This window comes from Xiphophorus couchianus, chromosome 4 (assembly GCF_001444195.1).
Source record: "Xiphophorus couchianus chromosome 4, X_couchianus-1.0, whole genome shotgun sequence".
Classification (NCBI taxonomy): Eukaryota; Metazoa; Chordata; class Actinopteri; order Cyprinodontiformes; family Poeciliidae; genus Xiphophorus; species Xiphophorus couchianus.
Genome location: NC_040231.1, coordinates 15,271,630 through 15,291,975, shown reverse-complemented (window position 1 = coordinate 15,291,975; position 20,346 = coordinate 15,271,630). Strand labels below are relative to the sequence as shown.

The following is a 20,346-nucleotide window of genomic DNA, read 5'->3' as shown; positions in this document are numbered from 1 at the left end:
CGTACTGTCAAGGTTTTCCTGGGAAAGAAGGAGCATTTATCAGACATCTCGCAAAACCAGACTTAAAATTGGCAAGAGAACAAGTAGGAGGAGAAAAGGGGGAGACAGGGAAAAACAAGATGAGGCCATAAAGACAGTGAGCAGGAGGAGTTGGCAGTTCTTGAACCCACTAAATTAACCTCTGGGTTCCCTGGGAGTAGAAGACCTTACAGCAGTACTGCCGCCTCTCTCACCACTGCCTCTGATAAAACAAATCCCATTTACTGAACCATTAACTCCACAGCTACTGACCCAGGCTGACACTGATGCGCCAACATCCAATCTTAAATGCCTCTAATGGTCAGAATCCTAACATGACCCTTTGTTTAAGCCCCCTCTCGCACTTTCCAGTAGTCTAATGCAGCTATTTACTCCAAGCAGTTTGCTGCGCTCCACTAAACAACGTGGTACTTTATTCCCCCCCAAAGCAAGCACAGTCTCCTCGACCCCAGCCCAATCCCTTTTAAAGCTTTATGAGCAGTGGGAGAAGGTAGACGTCCGCCGAGGGCCTCAGCAGTCATGTGGAAAAGAGGGATAGATATGTCAAAATATGTCGGTATCAGCAGTTTATGGATACTTTATCCTGTCCTAAAATATTCAGATTTATATTGTGTCTGAAGAAGCAGATAAGTACAACAAACTTGACAAAAACTGAAAACACCCAATAGTTTCGGATGTGGCAAAAGTTTCAGTTCTTCTTCACTTGTTGATTCAATCATGTCAAAAGATTAAAACTGTTTGTATCATATATCTTGCCAGTTACAAAGTTTGATTAAATATGGCAATATTGTTGGATGCCAATTTGTCCTTTCTTATGAATGGACTATTAAAAGGCAATTATTTTTTGCCCAGTTTGATAGACATCAAGGTCTGTGTAAGCCAGATTTTGTTAGCTGTAACAGAGAGAGTGCAAATATTATGACGACTACTTTGCACCTTTATCAACAATGAGCAGAACATTTATCGTTGATGTTTTACTCTACACTGGTTCACTAGAAGAACGATCAGACAGTAGACTGATTACATGGACATGCAAGAAACATTTAGGAGCAGTTAGAGAAAAAGTGAACTGAGTAGAATATGACTCTGCAAACCACAAAACAGTAAGTGCACAAAAAAGTCATTCAACTTTATGCCATGATCAATGAGAAGTTCAAAAGTAAATCATACCAAATTATAAACCAAATTTTGCACCTTAAATTATGCAATAATGTACAGTGTTTCCCTCTATTTTTAGCACTGAAGTTATGGTTTCAAAACCATAAACATTTGCAGTTTAAAGTACTGCAAAGTAGCATTTTAATGCATGACAGCAGAAATTAGAGTCTCCCAAATATCACATCAAAGAGCTCTCTTGCAATTGTAATAATGCACACACTCGAGTAGAAGTAATGACTGCAAATCAATATATTGGGAAGCTTTATACATTAGTAACTATGTCATAATATTTTGTAGTAGCAGGAATAATTATTTAACTGAAATATGTTGATTATACATTTTTCTTTGTTGGCATGTCCTGTAAAACATTCTGTCTTTCTGAAGATTGTCAAAGTGTCAGAATTACATACTGACCCATAGCTAATGGACTGTGCCTTGTAAACAAGTTGCACTTTACACACAGATAAGGCTGCAATTCATGGATCTGAGTGAGTAGATAGCTTTTTGTTTTTTACATCACTGGAACTATGATGCAAATTTATGCTGAGGAAACACCTACCCATATACGACATTACCTTTTATTTTTGCCTTATTCTCGACACATATACACTATTTATTAAGCTGCTGTACTTTGAATCCGCCTAAATCCCGGACCACAGCAAATATGAATTAACACCCTACGTCCCACTGCTGATGAAGGCATTTTGTAGATTACCTCAGACTATCTGTTAACCAGCAATTGGTATGAAAAAGTTGAACTGTGTTCCGCATCACAGAGGCATCTTTTCACCACCACAGCTGTGATGCAATTACTGTGAATTGGTCCAATCTCCAGACATAAATTGCCACTGAAATTTAATCAACTGTTCCTTTTCAACTATTTTCACACACATCTTATAAGATGATTGAACAGCAATAATTAAGCTGCTGACGCTGCTTAATAGCTGGTTCTATTTCTTGTTTTACAACCTATTTGGCCACTAAATGTGAGCCAATCAATCATTCATGGAAGACAGAAACAAAATGTGATATTATAACAAAGCATTTGTTATAAGATTTTCACAATATAACAGTGTTTAACTAATTTTTTTGAAAAATCTTAACACAATGGAGTGCTGTTTTAAAAAGAGAACATACAATCCTCCTGCTGTAAAAATAACATTAATTTCAGTATTATTTATAACAAAATGATATTACCTGGTTAATTATCTGGGCTATGCGGTCTATGTTAGACACATCGGTTGCCTACCTGCAGTTTTAAAATAGCTTATGTTAATTAGAGTGATGGGTGTCATTTATGTTGCACTGTCACACTCCATCTTTTTTGCAACGGAAAATATTTTTCAAACAGACAAATTTGTCTTGCTTATAAACAGAGAAAATGTTTAAGAACCTTTCCTCACCCAGTTGAATGGCAGTGCACAGCAACAGGTGGGGGCATGAAGTAGTGCATTAAATAAATACATTTTAATTCAGTTTCTTTGTAATGCACCAATTCACTGCAAAAGTAGTTTTAAAGCACTTTACTTAATTAAAGCAGTCAAAGGTTTCTATTATGGTCATTAGTAAAACTTTGCTTAAGGAACACTAGGAAACTACGTATATCAAGTCACTATCTTTGCAGAAATTCCTCTTGCAGGAATGTGGAGACAGCGAACAGCTGATTGCATCGAGTCATAAACATTGTGGCAATCCCTTATACTGAGCATCCATCAGCATTTCTCTATACTTTGTATATACATCCACTTTAAACACCTTGGTACACCATGATTCAAATAACTGACCAATCCCTAGTTATAATATCTCCTTACAACACAGCTTTGAGACTCTGTTCATCTCCGTTTCCTGACCTTGGTCCTTGGGATCCTGCTGAATGTATGTAGATACACAGTCAGAAGGGTATGCAAAGGCGTAGGTCTAACAGGTCAGACCTTTGGTAAGGCCCACAGCACTTATTCACTCAGGCACCTATACTTCCAACCAGTCATACCATTTGAGTTCTTCCTTATTGAAAATGCACTCTTTACCAGTAGTCCATCACTTTGCACACACTAACTAACAAACACAAGCACTCAAACTCCAAAGACACATCCATTAACAACCTTCTTCCTCTGTGGAATCTAGGCCCCTGTAACCCTCAGCTAGGGTGGGAGACCCCGCGCATTGTAGAGTGCTCGTTTATGCCTCTCAGATGGAGCCATGAATCCAAATTGCCAATTATAAAGCAATTACAGGCAGCAGCGGGAGCAGACTCCCGCAGTCATTAAAGCAAAATGCCAACGCACCAAGGCCTCCCTACTTCACTGCACTGCCTGTCACCCCCACCTCTGAAAGACTCATATCTCAGCAAGAGATTCTAAAATACCCTTCTAATGCACAAAAGAGGACACAAACATTTTTGCCCACAGGAAAAAAAAAATGTTTTTATCAGACACTTTACAGGGGATGCAGAAAACACACTTGTGCCTCTGAATGAGACCATTTCGTCTTTTTGTAACCATAGAGTGCTACCCTGTATTAAAAAAGCCTGATATACTATCTTCTTTGTGAAAAAATATTTTCGTGATGTGTGTTTTTATAGTCCTGAGGTTCACTTCATGGTTGCAGCAGAAATGTCGTAGATGCCGGCTTTCATGATGCATCTCTCCTGCTGTTCAACCCCAACCTCTGACCCCTTAGCCTAACCTCTTGCCACTATCACCTCCCTTAACCTTCTCATTCTTTGGCAACGTGGCCTTCAACTGCTTTTGGGGATAGCGCAAACCCAGTGTCCTGACCTCTTCGGTTTCAGTGTGACCTCTAAGAGATACAATCATAGCTGCCATGCAAAAGCACACACATATGCATACGGTTAGGAAATATAAGCGGTGCATACACTAAGGTATGATGGGATGATATATTTTTTCCTACTGCTATGTGAAGCTGCTTTGTTGCAAGAATGGCAAAAATTATGAATTTTTTCCAAAGGACAGCTTCATTCATCCGGCCCCTCCTTGCACTGGCTGACCCTTGAAATGCAGACGGGTCATTTTGACAAAGCTGTGGTTGCAGATTGTGAGGTTCAGAGGGGCATTCAGGGGAGAGGACAATGGCTCAAACAACACTGCACATTGCTGTTAACTGACCTCTTTGCCCAGCGCTAACTGTCCCTCTTCTGTCTGTCCCCAGGGAATCATCTAAATGTCTTAGAGAATTTCAGCATGTTGTTGAGTGCTGTTCATGACCGTGCACTTGGCCTTAACCATTAGTCCAGAGTTGAGATAAGAAGCCTTAAAGTGCAGCCATAATCCATAATCCACTTCTTATCAAAGCAAGCAGCTCTCCCACTTTCTCTCACTTCCACGATGTAACTTAAGAGTGTGCAACGGGGTGATGGGGCTGAGGATCATTTTGACTGCTGAGGGTTGGGTTGGAGAACTTCCAGTCTTAACCCTAAGACTGAGGAGAGACTGATCCCAGGACAGAATGGGAGTGGGCACAGAGAGGCACAGATGTTGGCTGCTAATATTGCCGTCACCTCCTTGTCCCAGTGGCAGCTGACATTGTTTAATGCATGGAGCCAGTGAGTTGGTGGAGCTACACTCATAGACCTGTCAGCTATGTCACAGACACATATGTCAAGTATATACTGACACGTCATGAGCTTCATGCTGCAAGAAAATCCACTGAAGCCTGAAAAGTCCATCTGGTGCGTGTAGATTGTGCTTGAAGGCAAGTTGAACAATGAGAAGATTTGAACACAACAGTAAGAATCAGGAAAAAAAGGCATTTGAAGCAAACTAAAGCAACTAGATATGGGGGGAAAACAGATAGACACAATGTCAGTGTGAAAGGCTTTTTAAATGTTAATTTACCTGCCGGCCCTCGTTCCTCCACAGGCCGTTGCTTGTTTTTGTAGGAGCTATGGTGACTACAGGTGGAGTGTTTGGCACACTGTGACCTGCTGGGGGAACCAGCACATGTCCTGGACCAAGAGGACCTCTCTTGGGTGTACTGACTGGAGAGCTGTGGTTGGTGGCCGGAGAGGAGACTGGAGACGACTCACTGCTGATGGAGGATGCAGCTGAAGAAAAATAAAAACAAAACAAAGTCAGAAAAATATCACCTGCTGAGAAGGGGTTTTTTTTCTAAGAAGAAAAACAAGGAAAAAAAAGCCAGATGTAACACTTGCATGTAACAAGTTGCACCCTGACATGCAATTTATCATAAACAAATCCGTATGACATATTTTGTTAGAACGTTATATGACAGACAGACACAGTGGTATGAATAATTATGAAGATGATGCATAGTTTTACATTGTTTTTAAAAAATTAAAATAGAAAATGATACGCATAGCATTTACGTGTGATATGCGTATGCATTCAGCCTCACTGAGTCAATACTATTTGCCAGGCCAGTTTCAGATCTGCCTTCTACCCACCTTTCACTGCAGTTGCAGTGGGAAGTCATTTCGGGAACATCTGTACCAGCTTTGCACATTTATAGGCAGACATGTTTACTCTTCTTTCCAAAATAACTCAGGGTGACTCAGATTAGCTGGAGAGTGTCTAAATAGAAATGTTCAAGTCTTGAAAATGTTCAAATCCCACAAATTCTCAATGGGATTTTGGTTCTGATTTCACTAGTTTAACACATGAATATGCTTTGATCCAAATATGCTTCCATTGCAGCTCTAGTTGTATGTTTAGTGTGTAGCTGGATGATCATTTCCACCCCAGTGGCAAATACTGTATGTTGAAGCCTCTTAACTGTTTTTCTTTGAATTGTCAAGCAAATGTCCCATCAACTCTGAACTGCTTCAGAGCACAACACAACAAGCACAACAAGCACTTGTCCTGTCAAGAGATTCTCCCATCAGAGCAGTGGATCTCTGGAAATCCTCCAGATACCCTGGGCCTCTTGGTTGATGTTCTGATTAATGCTATCCTTGCCCAACCTTGAAAGGTTAGCAGTTACACAATATTCTTTCTATTTCTGCATGATGGATCGAACTGTTAGATGTTCAATACTTGGGATACTGTTTTGTAGCCAAAACCTGCCTTTAACTTTATCACAACTTAACCCGATAATGTTAGTTCAGAAATGTTCTCTTTCTCTAGCAAACCTCTGAGGTCTTCATAGAATGACTGTATTTATACAGAGGCAAAATTAAACACAGTTAGACTCTGTTTACTAATTAAATAACATCTAAAGGCAGTTGAAACACACATGCAGGTCGAAAAGTTCAAATGTTTTAACTTAAAAAATGTTGAAAAGCATCTATCCCTTGTCTCCCACTTGACAATTATGAGATCATTTGTGTGTGACATAAAACCTCATTTTAAATGTTATCTTCTGCTTGCAATTTGACCAAATTTGGCTATAGTTAATGGATATTATTTTGCAAGGGATGCTATATTCTTTTCAAGCTGGATGGGCATGTTTGATTCAGTTTAATTATTCAAGACTTGCCGGACATAAAACTATAAGAACACACTGTATGAATGTCAACACCAATACTGTATTTATATGCTGTGCTTACAGGCACATATGTGCCCACCTCCCATTCCCTCCATACATGCACATGCACAGCAGGTGGTGAAAAGCTAGTCCAATGAGCTCCTCTGCTGTGATGTAGCTGTGCCACATTAACAAAGCCCTCCAGGGAAACCCTGTAGCGTGGGGTCACGGACTGGTCACATGCCTCACTTTCAGCAGATCTCCCTTTCTCTCTCCCTGGCTACAAAACCTCCAATATGATGTCCCCACATTCACATGTCTTTGTTTAGACTTTCATCTTCCTAACCATAACAGCCTTAACCTCCGCTCCGGTAGCCTTCTGTTGCTCCCAACTACATCCTCTTTCTACTGTTCCTATCCTTCTATCTTCCTTTATTGACGTTCCTGTCTTCCCGCTTTTTTACTGATAAGCTGTCTTTGTTCTTCTTCTACAAGCCTCTCTCCCCCTTCTTATGACAGCGCAGTGTGCTGTATATCATCAACTCTCAGAGGAAGTACAGCATTACACAGTCAAACTGGGTCACAACCCTCTCGGTGGGACGGCGCTGCCGAAAGGACAATGAGAGATGAGAGCTTTGGTGCGCAGGTAGCACGTTTTCATGCAACAGTGTGCTTATTTTAAATTTGTAAGGAGCAGAAACCCCGGGTCGGTTTCAGGTCCGCCTTCTATCCAAATTTCTTCTCAGCTTTGGTTTCCATGGTAACAAAACCATAATAGACGTCGTCATTTCACAGTAGGTGCCGTGAAGACATGGGGGAGAATTTTACTATTGAAGGGATCAATGATAGCATCGAGGTAATTTCTAACTTCAAAAAAATCTATAAAAAAATCTATGAGTGGTGGAGCGGCAGGACTGGCAGGAGACAGCATGAAAAAAGACGTGTGATGAAGAGATGGCAGTGACATGTGTGGAGAGACATGAAAATGAAAAATGATGGGAGATGGGGAGTGATTAGTTTAAAAAAAATAGAAAAAAAGAGAAAGGTAATAGATGGGAGAGAGAGACCAGAGAGGAAAGCAGAGATAAGGGGTGCAGATGTGTGAGTGGTGGATGGGGTTGGGGTGGGGGCAGTCATATCTTGTCTGCACAATAGCAATTAGTGGCCTAATCCTCCCACCCTCCCCACCTCACCTCGGAGAGCCATTACTCTCCCCTACAAGACTAGGCCAATCAATAGCAGCCCACTCAGCCTGGGGAACAGAGCTACACTTAATACAGCTCTAGTGTCACAGCCTATTCAGTCATCACACACACATGCACACCCGCAACATGCATACACAAGGATGGGGAAGCAAATAAAGCCAGAGCTGGGGGAGTTGGAGAGAGGTGGTGTTGAGGTGAGGGGGGGTGTTCACAGTGATACTCTACTGCTAAGCAACAGAGCTGCACTACATCTACCCCCACCTCCGTCTGATGCCCCCCTCCATCTCCTTGTCCTCTTCATCGTGGAGGCAGTACAGACCAAAGAAGAGGCAGGGCAGACTAAATAATTAAGAGCAGGAAGGGGAGCAGGTAAGGGAAGGGTGGAAATAAAAGAGACAAGAGCCTTCAACCAACAGCTTCATTCTCTTCTTACAGCTTGGAGAATCTGCGTATACTTCAAAGCATCCTTCCTCAATGGGCACACGCATTATAGACTGAGAGGAAAAACACAAACACACCAACAGCTATTATTCTTTTATCGTTTCCAACTCCTCCTTTTGAACAGCACCCCTACACACCACCTCTTCATACCCCCTACTTCATTTTCCTTCTGTTCAGACACAGAGCCTGCCAACCAGACGAAGATCTGTCAGCCTTAAAGCTCAATTAAAAAATATGTATATACAATAAATTACTATTCATTGAGATTTTTTGTTAAACTGGCTACATTACAGCATTCATTTGCAGACAGTGGCTTACGAAAAGGATCCACACATCTTGAACTGTCACATTTTGTCACTTAACCAGAAGTGTAATTTTATTGGAGTTTAATATACCTGTGAAGCACATTGACGTGAAAGGATGAGGACAAATGGTTTAAAGATTACTTTACAGATAAAGGTCACAAATATAATCATGCATGTGTTCAGCTCCCTGATTTAATGCAGTCCAAAATCTAAATTTTGCTCCAACTAGTGCTGCAAGGGTCTCTACCAGTACTGAAGATCTAGAGACTGAAATTATAGCTCATTTTAGCTCATCTGAGTTGTTACTTAGCAAAACAGCTCAAGTTCAGTGAGATGGACATTATCTACTAGTCTACCCATTCCAGCTTTTCTATTTCTGCTAAAAAGAATCACCACCAAAGTATGTTGATACCTTTACCACTTTATTTTTTAACAGTGCACAAAGTATCTTTTTACTCATCTCTAGTGGCCAGATTTGTGGAATCCATCTCTAATAGTTGTCCAGTCAACATATTCTATCTGAGCCATGGATCTTTGCAGAGTGTCCTTCCAGAGTCTATACTGCTCCTCTGAATAATTCTCCCCTTTTCCACCTAGCTTAGGTGGATTCATGGCTTTGTATGTTTGCAGTTATGCTATATTCATATTTTCTGTATGTGTTAAGGTCGAGATATTATTGACCAACTGTGGTCCTCTGTGTTTAGTATGTTTTATGTTTCTGATAGCCAACTAAAAGAACCTGTCAGGACTTCACTTACCAACTCTATTTATACTAAGATGAAATTATAGAAAGGTCCACAAATCAGAATTTTATTTGCAAAAAACTTTTAGTCTATAAAATAAAAGCCTAATAAATACATTAATGCTTGTGATTTATATATAACATGAAAAAGTGAAGATTTTGTAAGTTTCTTTCTTTCTTCAACCTTCTGCTTCCATCCTTCCACACACTTCTCCAGACTCCTCAAGTCTTTACCATCCTCTTAAGATTTCCTTGTGGACCATTATCAGCCCTCCTCTTCCCAGTGCCTCTCCCTCTCATCACGCTACCACGTGATAGGCAAAAACCCTGCACGCAAGACATGTGACTGGCATCAGCATGGTCTCATCACTGCCATATGCTCCTCCCCTTCTATCTATAGAGGGAAGATGGCCACACATGCTGGGCCTGCAGAGAGCTGGAAGAGGAGGAACGGAGCAAAGGCTTTCATCCCTAGAGTCTAAAACGGGCTCATCAGCTCTCAACCTGCACTTCATTAACGGGACTGTCACTTCCTTGATATGGTGGGGTGCATGTTGTGTGATGATGAGGTCTGGAAGAGGGTTACAGGGAGAGAAAAAGGGATAGAGCAGCAAGAGACAGAAGGAAAAAGGAACAAAAGAGATAAAAGGAGAATCCTGTCTCAGTGCCTAGCTCTATATGATTAATGTGAAACTCCTTTCTCCATCGTCTCCTCTATTACCAGACCCCATTCTCTCCGAGAGCCTCCTCACTTGATTGCTCAAGCTGATCCACATGCACACACACACAATCAGGGAGCAGAAGCAATAAACAAACCAAGCAATCTGTGGTCAGACGCAGCGGCCAAGTGTCCCTGCACAGCCAATACATTTTACATTAACCAGTGACCCTGTAAAAAAAAAGCCGCCCGGAGTTTTCAGTGGGTCCTTTCATTCACACACACCGACTCTCCTGTCCCTCGATAGGCTCTAAAGAGAAACACACAAAAAGGGCTTTAATGTTGCCCAACCCCTCCCAACCCGCGGCTGCCACCACCATCACCTCTGTCGGAACGGCTGGGCAGGCATACGTCTCATCATGCCAAAAAGTGGCTGCTCTCCTCCACCCCCTCCACCAACACACCCTCCTCACCCCCACCTCCCCAGTCCTCCCTCCCAGCATGCATTACAACAACATCAGCACTTAATTAAACAGTCCATTTCACACCTGGTGTGCATAGCAGTGCCCAGCCAGCCCTGCATCCATATGCCACCCCAAACAGCACAAGCCTCAACACGTGCACTCGTAACACACAAACACATGCTAACACACACAAACGCTGCACACACCTGCTACTACAGTCTTGGACATGCACTGACAACACAACACAAAGCCTGTAATCTGCATCACTGAGTTGGGGGGAGGGGAGATCATGCACACACACACACACACGCACCCAGACAGTATGTGTGTTGCTGTGCCAGTGAGAGAAAGGAAGACGGTACAAGATGGCGGGTGGAAATAAGAGCAGCAATACATAGTGGCTTCTGCTGACTGTACAAACTGTATATCCAGATAAATAATGCCTCATTTGTGATCTTACTCATGAGAAGGGTGCATAGAAAGACAGAGGGAAGGTAAAGGAAAAAAGCTGGTTTGTGAGTGTTTCAGGGACAGTAACAGCCTGAAGGGTTTCTGCCTTTGAGAAACACACACACACACCCCTACACTGAGCACAGCAAGGCAGTGCAAGCTCCAGGCAGGCTCCAGATGGAGAGGTCAGCGACACACTGCCCCACTGTCCCAGCATGCTCTGAGCTCCCAGAAACAAGGGAAGCCTCTGGCCACACACATGCACACCCCAACACACACCCCCACACGCACACTTTATAACCGACACTTCTGGTTTTCACAAATCTACTAATTACTTCCTAATCCTTTTATCTAGCCAGTTCGGTTCATTCCATCTACCCTGAATACCTTTATTCCCCCTCGCTTCATTTTCTCTCCAGCTGTAAAACTCTTTCCGTGTTTGTGTGTCTAAGCAGAGAGCGGAGAAGAAACAACCGAGATGATTAAACCCAGATCGGCTTAATTAATCAGATATCAGGAGGTCTGCTTTTCTGAGGCAGCGTGCTGGCTGCGTCTGCGCGGATTTGCTTACACATGTGAGCGTACGCTGGATGAGAGTGTCCTTTATGCTGCTCCGATACTCATTATCCATCACCTCCCCTCTTCAACACAGCTCTCAAAACACAGAGCTATTCATTATGCTTGCCTCAGAGAAGTGACGATGTATGCGACTGTGTGCGTGCACGCACGTGTGTGTGGGTGTGTATATAAACAGCAGCCATGCTCCGGGTCTTAAATCAGTTCAGTGGCTGGTCGCTGCAATACTAGTGCTCAAACTAAGCTAATTCCTTAAAGCCTTAGAACGTGAGTCATTACATCTCTCATACATATATTGCCCCTGAAAGCAAACACCACAGGGTGGGAAAGAGAAGAGGAGGTTGAGTCAAAAGGTAATGAAAGGATAGCAGGCTGCAGCATGCAAAGAAATCACAAAGCTTATACCATTGCAAAGACAACTGTTTATACATGTGGGGGTGTTTGGGTGTGTGTTGGCTATAAATACAGACTGTAGACAGAAAAATGACTTGAGCTCAGGAGCCATATGACTCTCTGCCCACCCTGGAAACACAAAGCTTCCTACACAGACAGTTGCACCTTGCTGTATGCCCAACAGCTGACTCACTGACACCTCACTACCTACTCCAACCAGGCTGTGTAGTCCTCAGAGATAACAAAGGCAATGTGCTTTTAGTAAAAATGAGCTACATCTGCTCTTGAAAGGGAAAAAGGCACCTCTTTCTGCAGTCAATTTTGAATTACCAAAAGCGCTGTGCACACCTCACATAGTGTAAAACAAAATATTAAAAGTCATTACTATGAAAAAGGGGGCATGCAATAGAACTAAGATGGAACATTTTGAATGAAAAGAAATGGGTTCTTTATAAAAGTAAAGTGCAAGACTGAATTTTCTAGGTGAAATTTTGTATTTGATATACAAGGCTAAAGCAGCGAGGACAGATAAAGGACTGTAAGATGGAAAGAGAGGTAAAGAGAAGCTGGCTCTATAGAGGTAATAAATCATCTTAGAGGTTCTGGGTCCCAGACCTCTGTGGGTTGGGGAGCAAATTGTCCAGGGACTTCTAACTGGGAGGGGTCCTTCTGATTTAGGAGCAGCAACAAAGTCGGGAATAACGGTGTAGCACAGCTTATTTAGTGCCAAGGGAAATGGAGCAAAGATTTTCCTTTTCAGAAGGCACCTAAAATATTTCCACAATTCTTTGAATGATGAACTGCTCAGACTTTTTCTAGCCGATCGTAATTTCTTATTACCTTTAAGATCAGACTTATAACAGACTTTTTAGAAGATGTGGTGGTTTTAAATCCAACAAAATATCCTACATTTCTGCATCGCTAAAAGGCATAATATGGTCCCAACTGCTCAAAGGCTTATTGTTAATGGTTTATAGCCTGATACTGGAGAGAGTTCTTAGTTTTGACGGACTTCATGGACAGGATTAAAAAGAAAATCTGATGTTTCTTTAGAATTTGATGCCCCAATCGCAGATCAAAGCTGATCAAGGGAAAATGGACTGATTTCCATCTGTGGATGATTGATCAGAACATCTCTAAAGAGAAAAACTCAGTGGCCTCCTCTAAGCGCTGCCTTAGGGTATGGCTAGAACGTTCTCTTTAAAAATAACATTAAGCTGTAAGAACAGGATGATGGAAAAATTTGGTTTCATCAGCAATTTTTTAAAAACCCTTAATCTAAATGCTTTGTCTGATAGGTGAATCCAAAAGGGGTGCATGGAAATCTTATGTATATCTAGTTTTTCTTATTTATAGATTAGATGGGAAATCTGCCTTTTTGTGACAAACGGTCTCTTATGACAATGAACTGAAGAGTCAAGAGACGCAGTGACAAGTGCATCCAAGCATATGGACTCGCACACAGCAAATTAAATGGGTCAGTTGGAGTGGCTCCTCATCACACCACCTATCTCCAGGGACAACATCAAATTTAATACAGCGGGGATACCACATGATTCATATTAGCAGTACATTCTTAATAATGGAAATCTTTTTTTCCTCCTGAAATAACTTCAAACATCCATTAGAACAAGGCAGGAATCGATCGTAGTCGCACCAGGTTTTAGCTTTACCTCGAGGTTCTTCTGCCTGTTTTGCCAGTTTACGGAGGGCTGCAGCGAATCCAGAGTGGGATGACTGGGCAGCTGGGCTTCCATTTGCTACGATGGAGCCGTTCAGAGGTGACGGGGTGAGGGGGCTGACCGTCGCCGTTGTACGGGTCGCCGTTGAGATCATTCCTAATGATGGTGACTTTGGCTCATGGCTCATGCCTAAAAACGCAAACAGAAAGAAAGGAGGGTGGGAAGTATTAATTATGTGCACAACTAAACAATAATAATAAAAAAAATCTAACTTTCTTTCTTAAGTTAAACAAAAGCTACTTTGCAGATAAAAATAGCTTCAATGGAAATTAATATTAGAGGAATAATGCAGATAAACATGAGCGAGAAGTAAAAGGCATTTGGCTGTTTCCTTTGATAGAGTCAGGCAGGGCAGATTGTGATGGTGGGTGTCTGTGACAGCTGGAGAGGATGGGGATTCAGGGTCATACGTCCTACGGTCAGAGGTGGAAGGTTAGAAGGGCAGGTCGCTCTTCTTTTGCTCAAAAAACCCCCTCAGTAGTATGCACGCATGGCCACCAGAGGCCTGCTGTCACAGTTTACACTATTGAGCATGCTCCATACCAACCTGACTTTCTCTCTCGCAGCCATAAATGTGAGAAAATTCACATCCAGTAGCAGTGAATCTCCACAACAAACATTATTTAAGAAAAAAGTCTGAGTAGAAATATTGAGGTTTTATGGTTTCATGACATTTACAGGAAGATTGAAGCTTGCGATTGAAGTTTTAAGCTAAAGATGGAACTCTTTAAGTTTCGACATAGTTTTATTCTTCATTTTTTAACAGCCCAATTCTTCCTATCTGCAAGTGTGATAAAGAAAACTGTGTCAAGGAGGCTTGCTCTGGCTGATATTGATTTCAAGGCTTCTTTAAGGTCTGGCATGCGGGTTCTGAGTAACTCAGATATTCTTTTACTAAGGAATATAACACAAAAAAGATGTTCTGTAGATTAATTGATAGAGGCATTAGTTTTAAATTCACCAGAAAAGGTAAACAGATTTTCCACATTTTTGCATCAAAGCGTATGTCCTTGACCCTATCAAATTTGATCAATGTGACTGATCAGTCAGATACAAGTTTTTGATAAGAAATAAGAAATATATATAACTACCTTCTTCAGGCAGCTTAATTGGAATGCACAGCAACAGGTGGGGGAAGGGGATATTCTATAAACACCCAGAGGAAATTCCTGGGCACTTTCTTTTACATCTCATTAAAACTACAGTAATGGTACAATGGAGGATACCTTCCAGTATTAACACTGTAACTTTTTTAAAGGTCTGTATGAAAACTGATCCAGCATCTGCATATAAAAGACAAATATTTAAAAACAAATTCAAGAAATTAAACAATGTATTCAAATTATTTTTAATTATTTTTAACTTGTCAAAAGAAAAATGCTAGTAAATCTGAAAAAAGACCAAGTTTTGCAGCAGACAGAGGATTGTGACAGTGTCAGGAGAGCTATCCCTTCTCTTCCTGTACATATACGATGTGTGTCAGTGTGTGTGTCTTGTAAAACGAACCATGCTGACAGCCTCTCTGTCAGTGAAATCCCTAAATGCCAGAGCGGAGCCTGATAGCCCTACGTGCTCAGGCAAAACAAGCACACACACACAAATAGGGGTGGCTCAGAGGACAATGTAAGTTCAGACAAGATCAGGTTGAGCAAGCCAGAAGTATTATCAAATCACATAGGCTGGGAATCACACAAGAAAACCCCCCAAAATAGTGGCAAATCATCATTCACTAACAATATGACATTCATAAGAGAATAAAAAGTGGGCTGCGGGTTTATCAACAGCACAATTAGATTAGTAGGAGTTATATCTGGGTTTACCCCAGGGGTTGAGAGGGCTATAAAAAGATCACGTTCCCTCCTGAGAAGACAGCAGAAGCTCAGCACCTTGTGAGTGTTTGGACACACACTCACACACAGTAGCAAGTCAGGAATGAGATGGTAAATAGCGTTTTGAGTTGTCCTGCTCGTAACCTCCCAGTTACCCAGTGCACTCTGAATGAACCCAGCAAACAATTAATAATGGAATCAACAATGACTACTGTCTGCAGAACAAACACAGCAGTGCTGAGTCGGTTTAACAGCCCGACTTTGTCAAGACAATGCACTTCAGGCTCCTTTCTCTTGCAAAAGAATCTGTCTGAAAAAGCCAGATACGGAAGTAGGAGAAATCTACCCTCAACTTTCTGTGACTCTAACCAGCCACAGAGTAATAAACCACACACATGAAGCCACAGCACAGACAGGCAAATGAGGGTAACAGCGAGAGAAAGATGACACAGACAAGAGCTTGATAAATGCACACATCTAGAGGTCTGGCAGCGGTTCATAAATCCCTCAGTGAGATCAAAAAGCAGATGGTGTGAGCTTCTTACTGCACAAAGAAGTGGAGCCGCCTGGATCCCCCACGGCTGCATCTTCACGTCGAGCCCATCCCAGCACACGCTGGTAGACACCAACAGGACACACACCATCTTCCTGTACTCCTCTTTCTATCTTCTCTCAGCCATCCACCCGCACCCTCCCGGCCAGCCTGCCTTCCTGCCTCTCACAGACTGTTTAAAAAGCTTATCTAACAAAGCAACACACTACACAGCTTGCCTATCTCTCCCCTCCCTGTTCAAGCTCTCTCCCCAAGTGAGAAAACAGAAATTCTTAGGCAAGCAGCTGCTGCGATGTCACATGACCTCATCCCTTCGCCCCCGCCCTCCTTCCCTCACTCCTCCTCCTCCCCTCTCAACCTATAATTCCTCAGCCATTTGTAGATAACAGACACAGGCATGCATGCCCTGCCACGGCAGAGTGGAGGAGGGGGAGGGAAGAAAAGTCAGGGAGGGCACTCGGTCGGTCACTATATGTGACCCCATTGCCAGGGAGAATCTCACACAGAATGGGTGGTGGTGTACATAGACGTGTATGGGTGGGAGTGTATGGGTTACTTACACATGTGAACCGTCCCACATGGAGCAACAAGAAAAAAAAAAAAGATGACATGTCTTGACCTGTGTCAAGCCTGACTGCTTGGGAAAGAAAACCTTTTGTAATAAAGCATTCTTCTCATAAACAACCCAACTCCACCTGGAAATAGCCAAGAAATGATTTCTCTCCAATTTAACACTCACCACTACTCTCAAACCAGGAAGCTATGTCAAAAATGTGGACCGGCTATCTAACAACACACAACAAAAGATACTGATACAATTCCACACCAGCCCCCTCCATCCTGATAACAATTGCTTGTAAGTGTTTGTGAGGAGGAGGGCTCAGGAAAAAGGGTGAAAGCGTAGGTTAGACTTCCGCTTCACGGGTCCTGCTGTTATTGCAGGGGTGAGAATGAGTTGTTTCTTTAGTCATTTCCTCCTTCCATCACTTTGCTGCTTTACTCAGAAGGGTGATAGAGCATGTGACTGATACAGATAGAGACACCCAGACCAGGGTTACACTGCAGACAGACACTTTAAAATACACCATCGTGCTTCACACCTTTACACCCTAATCTTAAAGAATCCTGATGGTTTGGGAGGATAGTGTCTGCTTAGTTCTTATTTAGTTGATAAAGGCCTTCATTTACAGAACATTGTCAATGTGTAAATCAACAGCAACATGATTTAAGTGATTTTAATTAAAATAGAAAAGTATTTTTCCTGCTTCTTTAAAATTTTTAGTTCAATTTTGAGGTACAGTCTTCAACAAAATTACAAAATAAATATCTAAAATTTATTATCTTTCTCAAATGCTTGTAGGTTGCTTGTAGGTCAGAATGACATACTGTACCTTTCTGTTGTCATCATAACTATCTAATTCTAGATGGTTAATAAGTTCCAGCCAGCATTCTGCTGTTGAACTGACATGCAGCTCTAATGTTGGGAAGAGGTGTTGAGGAGATTCTTCAATGCCTCACGCATATGAAGACAGATCCAGAAATGGCAATGTCTGGCATTTAATTACAAAGACTTTAACATCTATACAAATGTTATAATGTAACAATTATGGGATAAAATAACTTTTTTAAAGCAAAGATACACCAGTGACTGCACAGTGCTATCATAGCTTTTGCTTCTACCTGATTAGTCTCTTACTGGTTTCTTTATTTTTTTCTGTCAGCTTTTGACAGTTTAGACACAATGTAGGCAAGAAAATGATAAAAAAAATAAAATAAAATAAACCCCTAACAGTTATAACCTCTAACAATAAGAATATTACTACACGCGTGAATAATGGTCCAACCCATCAAGCAACAGCAAACCTTTAATCATTTCTCTTTCAAAAGGGGAAAAGCAAGCAACACTCAAGCTAAAGCTGCCATGTCACTAGAACTAATGAGGAAATGTATGATATGATGCAGCTTATGGTGAAAAATTTCGAAGGAATTTTCATACAAGTGAGCAAACATTTAGGGTTTCAACGTCACAGGATTTATCTGTTCTTCAAGCATCCAGCAGATGGCATTGTGTTACAGTTAATCAGGCAGCTACACAGCATATGTCACAGACCTCAGAGCTACTGATACACAAAAGGAAAAACAGATTAAAAATGATACTGTTGGGGATTTTGCAAGGGACAAAGGGCAAATCCAATACCACGGCTAAAAATCCTAATGCAAAGCTCACATAAGTACGATATTTTGGATCTGAAGCCAAATGAAATAATAATTTCCTGGTAACCTAAGGGTTAATCAGAGGTCTTCCTGATGCAATTAACTCTTTGGGTGCTGCTACGCCCTCAGGGAAAACAAAACAAGCCATTGAAAGAAGAAGTTAGATTACAACAGACATCGTGTAAACAGGATACACCCAAAAACGCAACACTTGGTTAATTTACACACAAACAATTTTGTGTTTCTACACACATAGGACTCCATATTAACTTCCATTCATAATAGTCACGTCATTCATGCTGAACCCAAACACTTATTCTAACCATTACCAGTTTATTCCTAGCTCTAGCCTTAGCTAAAACTCAACTGACATCATACTTCCCAACACTTACCCTAAAGAAAGGGGGTCTACCACATTAGGACCAGGTTTTGGCCCTCATGAGTCCCATCGGTCTTCAGAAGGTTAATGAATTTACCAGAGAATGTTCTACGCCACATAAAGAAGTACACACACACACAATAGCAAATAGATTGACTGGTAAATGGCATACAGTAAACACACAGTTTTAACACCCAGCTGGTAGAAAAGTCGATCGCTTACTCCCATTTTCAAATGCACTGACAGACACACTATGTTCCACCCTTTTGTGGTTGGAATGCAGATTACCCTCCCTCTCTCTTACACACACACACACACACACACACACAAAGCAAATCCCCCTGGCTCCTGTGTGCCTTGGCCAGTTGAGAGATAATGCAATGGCAGCTCAAGCGGGTGGTTAATCTTTAACCAGGAAGGGATTTGCCTATCAGCTTGTTAAAACTAGCAGCGCAGTGCAGCTGGCCCATCAACTCGATCCAGTCACCAGGATGGCTTGACAAAGTCTAACGCTGCACAGACCAAAGGTGCACCACCTCTAGCTACTGTGTATTGATTGCACACACACAACATAGATAAACCATTTTATAGAGGCTTAGAAAAGCACACTTTAGCTCCAATACTGAGGCGCTGCTTAGGAACAGAGCCAAGCCGGTGAGTGCCCTGCCCTCAAATGAGCAATAAAAATGTCTTGGCAATAAACTAGTTCGCGCATTGAATACTTCTGCAGCTTTGTTGCTTTGTTCCACACCTACGTCCCTGTAATTACTTTCCTCAAACATGAGACTTGATCACTGTTTTCTGATCATCATTCCTGTAGTGTCAGAGCTGCAGTTGCCAGAATGAAAAAAAACAACAAAAAAACCCCACACTTACTCCTGCTTCAAATGTTATCTGAAGCATTTCTTTTCTGCCTTAAGGTCTGTGAAATACTTGTAGTCAATACAATATCAAAGAGAAAACGTGTGAAGCTGTTTTTTTAACAGAGGTAGCACCTAAAAATGAAGGAATTACAAGATCATTCCTGTCTATGCATTAAATCAATATGAGCCTCTACTGGATTGTTAACTAAGAAACTAAAAAAGGGTCAACAAATGACGTGGTTTAAAAAACAAAAAGCGATGGGAGTATCTATGTTTTGAGAAAATACAGGAATGGAAAAAAATAATAGATTTTTTAATATTAGACTAAGAGTAGCAATTGTTCAGTTCCGATCTTTGGTCTATTTGTGCCTTTCCAGACTAAACTGCTTATTTAAGTAGCTTCAGGTAACATCACACCAACATCCAACATGATGTGACGTAGCAAACACACAAACTTCTCATGATTATGTTTTAGGTCACAGTTTCTTAGCATTCAAAAGACGTGTCACTAAATGGAAAAGCATTCCTCATCCAGGAGCAGCAACTTCATGCTCTCTGCTGAAAGGAGCAAGTCACTCAGTCTCTGACTGCAGGAGGGATTTTACAGTCGGCCTGGTGAGAACATGTCAGCTAGGATGGTTGGCTGAGAATGTGCTGACAGGTGATTAAAAGGGCTGAGAAAAAGGTATTTAAGAAGTCCAGTGATCATCAAGGAAACTTCAGGCTTAAGACAGAGAAATGAAACTAAATGAGGGCGTCTAAAAATAACCAGCCAAACAGAGATGTGGATGAAACCAACTGAGCAGAACGAGATGTAACACAGGCCAAAGTCACACCTACTATAACTGACTGAATAACCACAGGAAGCACAACTTTGTGGCTGACAAAAATCA

At 41.6% G+C, this 20,346-nt stretch overlaps 1 protein-coding gene across 9 annotated transcripts in view; it reads right to left on the bottom strand.

Annotated features, from left to right (window-relative positions):
- Positions 1–20,346, bottom strand: part of gse1b (Gse1 coiled-coil protein b) — a 182,606-nt gene that overhangs the window by 15,453 nt on the left and 146,807 nt on the right. For 6 of the 9 annotated variants that reach the window (XM_028014085.1, XM_028014090.1, XM_028014086.1 and 3 more), the window contains 2 exons: positions 13,547–13,744; positions 5,052–5,260 (listed from right to left, as the gene is read on the bottom strand). In XM_028014085.1, the coding sequence (XP_027869886.1) occupies positions 5,052–5,260; positions 13,547–13,744 (407 nt within the window). Of the gene's footprint in view, positions 1–5,051; positions 5,261–13,530; positions 13,745–15,989; positions 16,265–20,346 lie in introns of those variants that run through there. The other 3 variants (XM_028014093.1, XM_028014089.1, XM_028014092.1) reach the window with 3 other exon arrangements.